We start from the raw sequence: 10,093 nt of genomic DNA, 5'->3' as shown, positions 1-10,093 counted from the left end.
TTTTTTGAGGAAACTCCATACTGTTCTCCACAGTGGCTGCACCAGTCTGCATTCCCACCAACAGTGCATGAGGGTTCCTTTTTCTCCGCATCCTTGCCAGCACTTGACATTTGTTGATTTGTTGATGATAGCCATTCTGACAGGTGTGAGATGATATCTCATTGTTGTTTTGATTTGCATCTCTCAGATGATTAGTGACTTTGAGCATGTTTTCATATGTCTCTTGGCCTTCCTTATCTTCTTTTGAAAAGTACCTATTTAGGTATGTTACCCATTTTTTGATTGGGTTGTTTATCTTCCTTTTGTTAAATTGTATGAATTCCCTGTAAATGTTGGAGTTTAAATCCTTCTCAGTGATAACATTGGCAAATATGTTCTCCCATGCAGTGGGCTCTCTTGTTGATTTGTTGATGGTTTCTTTTGCTGTGCAGAAGCTTTTTATTTTGATGTAGTCTCATTTGTTTATTTTCTCTTTAGTTTCCATTGACCTAGGAGCTGTATTGGTGTAGAAATTGCTTCAGCATATGTCTGGGATTTTGCTGCCTGTGGATTCCTGTAGTATTATGGTTTCCCGTCTTAGTTTACGTCCTTTATCCTTTTTGAGCTTATTTTTGTGTATGGTGTAAGTTGGTGGTCTAGTTTCATTGTTTTGCATGTATCTGTCCAATTTTCCCAACACCATTTATTGAAGAGACTGTCTTGATTCCATTGTATTTTTAAGTTAGTTTTCTTGATTCTAAGGAAATACTTAAACACTTGTAGTTTATCATTGCTAAGTTTTATACTAATTTGCAGGAACATTGAGACAGAATTCTGCTTCAGTATTATAAATTGCATAAATACCTTAGTAAAATCTTTACTGTTGAGATTATTACAGATATTCTCCTTTTTTCTCCCCATTACCCTCCTCCACCCAGTTCCCACCCTGTCCCAGGCCTTCACCACCCTATTGTCTGTGTCCCTAGTAATGCATATCCTATATATTATAATAAAAGCATAATATGCAAATCGACCAAATGGCAGAACGATGGGTCAGCAGAGGGGGTGGGAGGAGGCGGGGTTGGTGAGCAGGTGGCACCAGGCCAGCCAAGGCATGTGCCAGTAGGCAGAGGGAAGGGACAGCGATGGGGTGGGGGGACGCAGTGGCGACCAGCAGCGGGGAGGTGGGGGCCAGCGCCATCCCCTGCTCGCCCGCCTGGTCAGTCGCCGTCCACAGAGTGAGGCCACCTGCAACGGCAGCAGGGCAATTTGGGGCAGGGCCAGCTATCTTCAGATCAGCCCACTGGGGTCGCCTCCCACAGAGGGAGGCCACCAGCAGTGGTGGAACAATGGGGGGGCAGGGCAGGCTGGTCGCCTCCCTCGCCGCCCCCTGATCGGCCCACCGATCACCTCACACAGAGGAAGGCCAGACTGTGGCTTAGGCCCACTCCCCAGTTGGACATCCCCTGAGGGCTCCTCCTGGACAGTGAGAGGGTGCAGGCTGGGCTGAGGGACCCCCTCCCACCCCCCCGAGTGCAAAAATTTTCATGCACCGGGCCTCTAGTATGCATATAAGATCTTTGGTTAATCTCTTCCTGTTCCCCCCTTTCCCCTTCCCTCTAAGATTCGTCAGTCTGTTCCATGTTTCCATGCCTCTGGTTCTATTTTATTCATTAGTTTATTTTGTTCATTTATTTTTATTTTTAGATTTAATTATTGATATGTATTTATTGCCATTTTATTGTTCATATATTTATTGTGCTTGTTCTTCTTCTTCTTGTTCTTCTTCCTCCTATTAAAGAACACCCTTCAACATTTCATGTAATACTGGTTGGGTGGTGATGAACTCCTTTAGCTTTTCCTTGTCTATGAAGTTCTTTATCTGACCTTCAATTCTAAATGACAGCTTTGATTGTGGATCCTTGCTATTCATCACTTTGAATATTTCTTACCACTCCCTTCTGGCCTGCAAAGTTTCTGCTGAGAAATCAGCTGGCAGTCATTCCCTTGGAGGAAACTAATTGCTTTTCTTCTGTCCTTTTAAGATTCTCTCTTTGTTTTTAACTCTTAGCATTTTAATTATGATGTGTCTTGGTGTGGGCCTCTTTGGATTCCCCTTGTTTGGGATTCTCTGCGTTTCCTGAACTTGTAAGTCTATTTCTTTCACCAGATATGTCAGTGATGGCGAACCTATGACACGTGTGTCAGAGGTGACACGCGAACTCATATTTTTGGTTGATTTTTCTTTGTTAAATGGCATTTAAATATATAAAATAAATATCAAAAATATAAGTCTTTGTTTTACTATGGTTGTGAATATCAAAAAATTTCTATATGTGACACGGCACCAGAGTTAAGTTAGGGTTTTTCAAAATGCTGGCACACTGAGCTCAAAAGGTTCTCCATCACTGAGATAAGGGAAGCTTCTGTATTATTTCTTCAAATAGATTTCAATTCCTTGCTCTCTCTCTCCTCCTTCTGGTACCCCCATAATGCTTTAAGTTGTTCCACAGGCTTCTTCCACTATCTTTATATTTTTGGAATCATTTTTCTTCTTGCTCTTCTGATTGGGTGTTTTTTGCTTCCTCATATTCCAAATTGTTTATTTTATTCTTGGGATCGTCTACTCTACTGTTTATTCCCTGTAAATGATTCTTTATTTCAGTTAGTGTACGCTTAATTTCCAACTGGTCCTTTTTCATGTCTTTGACATTCTCACTAAGATCCTTGGAAGTCTCACCAAGTCCCTTGAAGCTCTCATTAAGATCCTTGAGAAACCTTATAACCGTTGTTTTGAACTTTGTATCTAGTAGCTTAATTGCATTTATTTCATTTAGATCTTTTTCTGAAGACTTCTTCTATTCTTTCATTTTGACATTTTTCTTTGTCTCTGCTTTTTGGGTGTTTCCCTGTGTTTGTTTCTATGTATTATGTAGAACTGCTATGTCTCCTGGAGTTGGTAGAGTGGCCTTGTGTAGTAGGTGTCCTATAGGGCCCAGTAGCTTAGCCTCCCCAATCACCTGAGCTAGGCACTCTAGGTGCATAGTTCTTGTCATAGTTGAGCTTTGATTACTATTAGCATCACTGGGAGGAATTAACCTCCAGGAGCTACCCTATGGAGCAGGACTTGCTTCAGTAGGGCTTTGGTGCTTACTGAGTCTGCCTCTTGAGTGTGTCATTTGTGGGTATGTAGAGTTGTTTCCTGATATGGTCTGAAGCTGTCCACTGAGTGCACTGGCTCCGTGGCCTCCTGGGAGGTGCAAAGTCAGCCACTGCCTATGTCCACCTGTCAGTAGCTACAGGGGGATCTTCAGATGGCTGATATTTATATTGGGTTTAGATGTGCCCAGGCAAGGCCCAGCTGTGAAGCATGGCAGGCTGGTGCTAGTATCAGGTCTTGGGCATATTATTGATAAGTTTGACACCAGCTGCTGCTTGTTTGAGAAATTTTAGCAAAATCTGAAGCCTGAGCTAGGACAGGCCATTCATATGGAAAAGCTGCCACAAACAGCTTGGGTGGGGCTGCAAATTGGATGGGGAAAAGTCCCAGGAAATCACCAGGGTGGAGCAAACAGTGTGGGCCATGCTGATAGAAACTCATATATAGCTGCCAGTCAGCTCTGTAACAGGGGAGGTCCCAGCTCAGGGACAATGACCTCTGTGAGCAACCTCTTCTGGGAGAAAGCTGCCCCTGAGTTCTTACGCTGATGCCAGGCAATCCAGTTCCTCCCAGAATGTCCCAGGTTCCTTTTAAGCCACCACTCCAGTGCTGGAGCCCAGAGGTATGGAGTCCAAGTAAGTCTGTGTGCCGGCCCTTTAAGAGGAATACCTGGGACTCCAGCAACCTCTGTGCCACTCATCCACAACTGCACTGGATTTTACAAGCCTGAAGTTATGGGGACTTCTCTTCCCAGCTCTGGAACCCTGGGATAAGGGTCTGGTGTGGGCTAGGATCTCTTGCTCTTCACAGGAGGCCTCCACAGCCATGACATCCCTCCTGATTAAAAAAAAATGCCACACATTGGTGTTGGACCATCCCATTCCACCCTCCAACCCTCATACCAGTCTCAATGTGCTTTCTTCTTTACTTCTCTAATTGTAGGACTTCCATTCAGCCAGATTTCAGGTAGTTTTAAATGATGGTTGTTCTGTATTTTAATTGTAATTTTGATGTGGTTGTGGAAGGCAGTGAGTGCGGCATTTACCTATACTGCCATTTTGGTTGTCTCATAAATTCCTTTTAATGTATGGTTTTCTTTATTTGCAGGTCACTTAAAAAATTGGTTGTTGATGGGAATGAACTGACATCTTTTCCATCTGGAATTTTGAGGCTTCATCTGAAAAAAATCCGTTTTGAAAATACCTTCACTATTCCTAGTCTTTGGAAAGAGAATTCTTTGAATAGTCCACAGCATCTTACTCAGCTTACTGCTTTGTTCTTTTTAAAAAATAATCTACATAAATATTATGATGAGATCCCAGATGAAATTCAAATGTTACTAAACTGGTAAGCAAATTCTAAAACCCTTTTAACCAAAATGCACTTTTAAGCATTTAAAATTTTCTTTATTACAGGCTCACATAATAGGTTTCCTATGAACACACACACACACACACACACCTCACATCACACACCACACATGAAAATATATGCACAATTCTTTAAATTGCTCCTTCTGGCTCTTCAGGCATAATAATGTAGTCTGAATTCAGCCCATCTTCTATCAGTAAAGTTATTACTTAAATCTAATGTGAGATACAGATTGCTAAGGTATAGCTGGCAACATCTATACAGTTGTAGTATAACTCTTTTCTATGAATCACTAAGGACATAATGTGCATTCTTCAAAAAAAAAAGTAGACTCTTTAGTCCCATGTACACTATGCAGGGAAATGTTTTACTCTATTCTAACTTCTTAGAGACCAAGAATACAGCAGACATATATAGAGCAACTTCTTCTACTCCAGGATCAATGGCCAGTGTGAGAATCATTGTCTAATCTCAGGACTAAGCCACACACTTTCAGTCTACTCAGGCTTATCTCTTATTTCTTTCAGGTGGTTTAAAACTATTTTTATCACAGTATTGATCATCAGTGCTTATATTATTGATTTAACAAATATTTGTTGTATGCCTAAGGGAAATGGTTTCTTAGGAGTATATAAATTAGCAATATTGACTCAATAAAAAGCAGAAAACCTGAACAGATTAGTAACTGTTGAATACGTTTAAAAAGGTGATTAAAAATGTACCAGTAAAAACTAACAAGACCCCAAAGTGTTCAATTTTATTTTATTTTTTAATCTTCACCCAAGGATATATTTATTGAGTTAGGAGAGAGAGAAAGAGGAGAGAGAGAGAGAGAGAGAGAGAGAGAGAAACATCAATTGGTTGCCTCCCATATGTGCCCCAAACAGGGATTAAACTCGCAACCTAGGTATGTGCTCCCAATAAAAATTGAACCTGCAACCGTTTTTTGTGTATGGGATGATGCTCCAACCAACTGAGCCACCCAGCCAGCTGGAGCCAAAGTTTCTAGTGTTATGCTTTGAGATGTCAGTGCTTATGAGATTTGAATGCACCTAAGAAAGTAAGAAAAATCTCCAAGGACAAAATAAATAAATAAATAAAACCTAACTAGTGAATGGTAAATAGATATGAGACCAAGAGATTTGAATTCACCACAGATTTTTGTGAGAGAATGTCCTCAATTTAGACTTTGAATATTCAAAAAATTAAGCTTAAATGAGTATTATTTTACAATTTAAAGAAATTTCCAAATATATGAGAAAATAAGCCACCAAGAGTAAAAGTCAGCAAAAATATTCAACAGATATACTGTAAATCACTTAAGATGTAACATATTAGAATTGTTTACAGGATATGAAATAGCTATTTAAGTGTTTAAAAAAACATAATTTCAAAAATGCTTAAGGAATAAAAGACCATTAAATATGACAAGACAAATATGAAAAAGAAATTTTAAATGAAATAAAATTCTGGAAACTAAAAAGTATAATAGTTGATATTAACTTGATGTATTGGTGAGAAACATAAATATGTATAATAAATAGCAATAAATATGTATCTATCAATAATCATTTTAAATGAAATTAGATTAAATGCTCCAGTCAAAAAACATAGGATAGCTGAATAGATGAGACAATAAGACATATATATTTGCTGTCTATAAGAAACGCATTTCAGGTCAAAAAGCACACACAGTCTGAAAATAAAGGAATGAAAAAAATATGCCATGAAAATGAAAAAAAAACCTGGGGTAGTAATACATATATATCAGACAAAATGACTTTAAAACAAAAGCTTGGAGAATGGAAAATGGCGGCCGAATAGGCAGCAGTGTCGTGCACCTCCTCCTAGGGCCAGGCCAGAAAAGCAACTAAATCAGATAACATCCACCCTGAATTAACAAATTGGATACAGCTGAGGAGACAATCCTATATAATAAAGAGGGAATATGCAAATTGACTGTCACATCATCACAAAATGACGGCGCCCACAGCAGAGGCGGGGGTTTCCGTAACACAAGATGGCTGCGCCCACAGCGGAGACCAAGTTCCCGTAAAAAGCCTTAATGAGCAATCAGCAGAGACCTGAGGCTGTGTGGCGCTGGGCCAGGGCAGGGGACCTCAGGCAGCAGCCCCCCACCTGGCGGGGCTTGACAGAGGACCTCAAGGTGTTCCCCCTGCCCTAGTGCTGGGCCGGGGTACTTCAGGCTGCTTCCCCTGCCCCAGGCTGGGGGACCTCAGACCGCGCCCCCCAACCTGGTGCCGAGGGACCTGAGGCTGAGCCCCCTGCCCTATGGGGCTTGACAGGGGACCTCAGGCCATGCCCCCTGCCCAGTGGGGCTTTACGGGGACCTCAGGCTGCGCTGCCTGCCCTGGTGCTGGGCTGGGGGAATCTGAGGCTTCACCCCCCATCTGGCGGGGCTTGACAAGGGTGAGGCCAGCCGGGTCTGGATCTCACCCAATGCGGGTGGGGCTGGCTGGGGCTGGGTCTTGTGCGATTTTGAGGTGCTGCGGGTGGGTGGGGACTTGACTTTGGGTCCCATGGTGCACCCCAGACTCTGACAGGAGGAATATTTTCATATACATTTTACTAATTTTCTTTCATCTCTGACACTTCTATTATAGAGAAAGGGCAAATAGCAATATTAAAATATTTCCTTTAATTAATTCCCTTTTAATGTGCATGAATTTCGTGCACTGGGCTACTAGTTTTAAATAAAGAAGGGCAGAGGAGAACGCCATTTCCCAGCCATACCCATGTGAAACCACCACTGTGCCCCAGCAGTGAGTGGCCCATTACCTCCCAGCAGGCTCCCAGACATCTGCAGGGAGCACTCACCGCCAGAGTGAGCTCCCACACCAGGGCTCCACACCAGCCTGCAGAGACCCAGTGTCCTAGGATCTGGCTCTAAGACCCTGCAGTGAGCGCAAGCCAGGGGGAATCCTGTGCCCCACCCCCACCGCAGACCCCAGAACTGTGCTGTTAGCCTGACCTGGAGCCACCTGGTGCCCTCTCCTGCCTCATCCCTGGGACCTGCTGCTGTGGCAACCCAGAGCACACCCCACTCTGGGTCACAGGAGAGTGGGCACTGTGCAACCCAGAGCAATCTATACAACCCAGAGCAACTGGTACCCACTCTACCCTGGCCCCCTGGACAGCCCTGCTGGGGTGACCCAAAGCTACTCACACCCACTTTTACCCTGGTCTGGGAGGGGCAACCCAGAGCAACCTTCCTGCTCCACACCGGCCCCCAGGACAGTCCTGCCAGGGCCATCTGGAGCAACCCAATGTGCACCTCACTCAGGGCAACAGGAGAGCACAGACTGAGCAACCTAGGGCAACCCGCCCCAGCTCCACACTGAGTAGAGGTGAGTTGGAGCAACCAGTGCTCCTCTCACTCCAGGCTACAAGAAAGTGAGGACTGTGAAACCTAGAGCAACCCACACCCAATTCACCCTGAGCCCAGAGTCTTGCTGCAGGGGCAACCTGGAGTAACCCAGCATGAGCCCCACTCAGGCCACAGGGAGCTCTGACTGTGCAACCCAGAAAAACCCACAACCGCTTCTCCCTAGCCCCTGAGACAGTCCTGCAGGGGCTATCCGGAGCAAACCAGCACACGTCGTCTCACTGAGGCCACAGGAGAGCACTGCCAGGGTGATATAGAGCAAGTCAGTGTGCCCAGCCAGGGGCCACAGGACTGTGCTGCAAGTGCACTGACAGAAAAGAAGAAATAGAAAGGGAAGAAAGAACACAGGCATAAAGAATAAAAATGGCTACAAATAAGTACCTATCAATAATATCATAAAATGTGAATGGACTAAATGCTCCAATCAAAAGACATAGAGTGGCTGAATGGATAAGAAAACATGAACCATATATCTGCTGTCTACAAGATACCCACCTCAGAACAAGGGATTCACACAGACTGAAAATGGAGGGATGGAAAAATATTTTTCAGGCAAATAAAAATGAAAAAAAAGCTGGGGTAGCAATATTTATATCTGACAAAATAGACCTCAAAGTGAAGGCCATAACAAGAGATAAGGAAGGCCACTTCATAATACTAAAGGGATCAATACAACAAGAGGATTTAACTCTGGTAAATATATATGCATCCAATGCGGAGTACCCAAATACATAAAAAAACTTTGGGAAGATAACAAGGGAGAGATCGACAGCAATACAATCATAGTAGAAGATCTTAGTACCCCATTGACATCACTGGATAAATCCTCTAGACAAAAAATCAGCAAAGAAACAGCAATTCTAAATGACTCACTAGATTAGATGGGACTTAATCTACATCTTCAGAACATTTCACCCAAAAGCTACAGAATAGACATTCTCCTCAAGTGCACATGGGACATTTTCAAAAATAGATCACATATTGGGTCACAGGCAAAGTCTCTTCAAATTCAAGAGGATTGAAATCATATCAAGCATCTTTTCAGATCACAATGGCATAATATTAGAAATCAACTACAATAAAAACAATAAAAAATTCAAACACTTTGAGGCAAAATAGCACGTTATTAAATAATGATTGGGTTACCAAAGAGATTGAAGAAGAAATAAAAAACATTCTGGAAAAAAATCACAATGAAAACACGACAATCCAAAATCTATGTTCTGAGAGGGAAGTTCACAGCATTGCAAGCCTACCTCAAAGAATAAGAAAAACTGATAATAAATTATCTAACTCTACAACTTAAAAAATTAAAAAGAGAGCAACACGAAAAGCCCAGAGTGAGCAGAAGGAAGAAAATAATAAAGATCAGAATGGAAATCAATGACATAGAGACAAAAAAGAAAGAAAGAAAGAAAGAAAGGAAGAAAAAGAAAGAAAGAAAGAAAGAAAGAAAGAAAGAAAGAAAGAAAAGAAAAGAAAAGAAAAGAAAAGAAAAGAAAAGAAAAGAAAAGAAAAGAAAGAAAGAAAGAGGTCAATAAAACCAAGAGCTGGTTCTTTGAAAGAATAAATGAGATTGGTGAACCTCTAGCCAGGCTCACCAAGAAGCAAAGAGAGAGGACCCAAATAAACAAAATCAGAAATGAAAGAGGTGAAATAACAACAGACCCCACAGAAATACAAAGGATTGTAAAAAAAAATACTATGAACAACTCTATTCCAACAAACTGGTCAACTTAGAGGAAATGGACATATTCCTAGAAAAATACAGCCTTCCAAAACTCAACCAGGAAGAATTAAAAAAAAAATCTGAATAGCCTGATAACTATAGAGGAAATTGAAGCAGTAATCAAAAAACTTCCAGCAAACAAAAGCCCCAGGCCAGATGGCTTCACAAGGTAGTTTTACCAAACATTCAAAGAATTAAAACCTATTAGACTATTCCAAAAAATTCAAGAGGAAGTCAAAATTCCAAGTTCTTTCTATGAAAGCAGCATTACCCTAATTCCCAAACCAGATAAAAACACTAAAAAGAAAGAGAATTACAGGCCAATATCCCTCATGAACATAGATGCCAAAATCCTCAACAAAATTCTAGCAAACCAGATCCAGCATTACATTAGAAAGATCATACACCATGACCAAGTGGGATTTATTCCAGGGATGCAAGGCTGGTA

The 10,093-nt window shown here is 41.9% G+C and overlaps 1 protein-coding gene across 1 annotated transcript in view; it reads left to right on the top strand.

Moving 5' to 3' along the window:
* Positions 1 to 10,093, top strand: part of LRRC63 (leucine rich repeat containing 63) — a 118,618-nt gene that overhangs the window by 105,153 nt on the left and 3,372 nt on the right. The window contains exon 7 of the mRNA XM_005861409.1: positions 4,247 to 4,486. Within this exon, the coding sequence (XP_005861471.1) occupies positions 4,247 to 4,486 (240 nt within the window). The remainder of the gene's footprint in view (positions 1 to 4,246; positions 4,487 to 10,093) is intronic.

Source organism: Myotis brandtii, unplaced genomic scaffold (genome assembly GCF_000412655.1).
Source record: "Myotis brandtii unplaced genomic scaffold, ASM41265v1 scaffold15, whole genome shotgun sequence".
Taxonomy (NCBI): domain Eukaryota; kingdom Metazoa; phylum Chordata; class Mammalia; order Chiroptera; family Vespertilionidae; genus Myotis; species Myotis brandtii.
The sequence above is the reverse complement of the archived record's forward strand: the minus strand, read 5'-3'. Positions and strand labels throughout refer to the sequence as shown.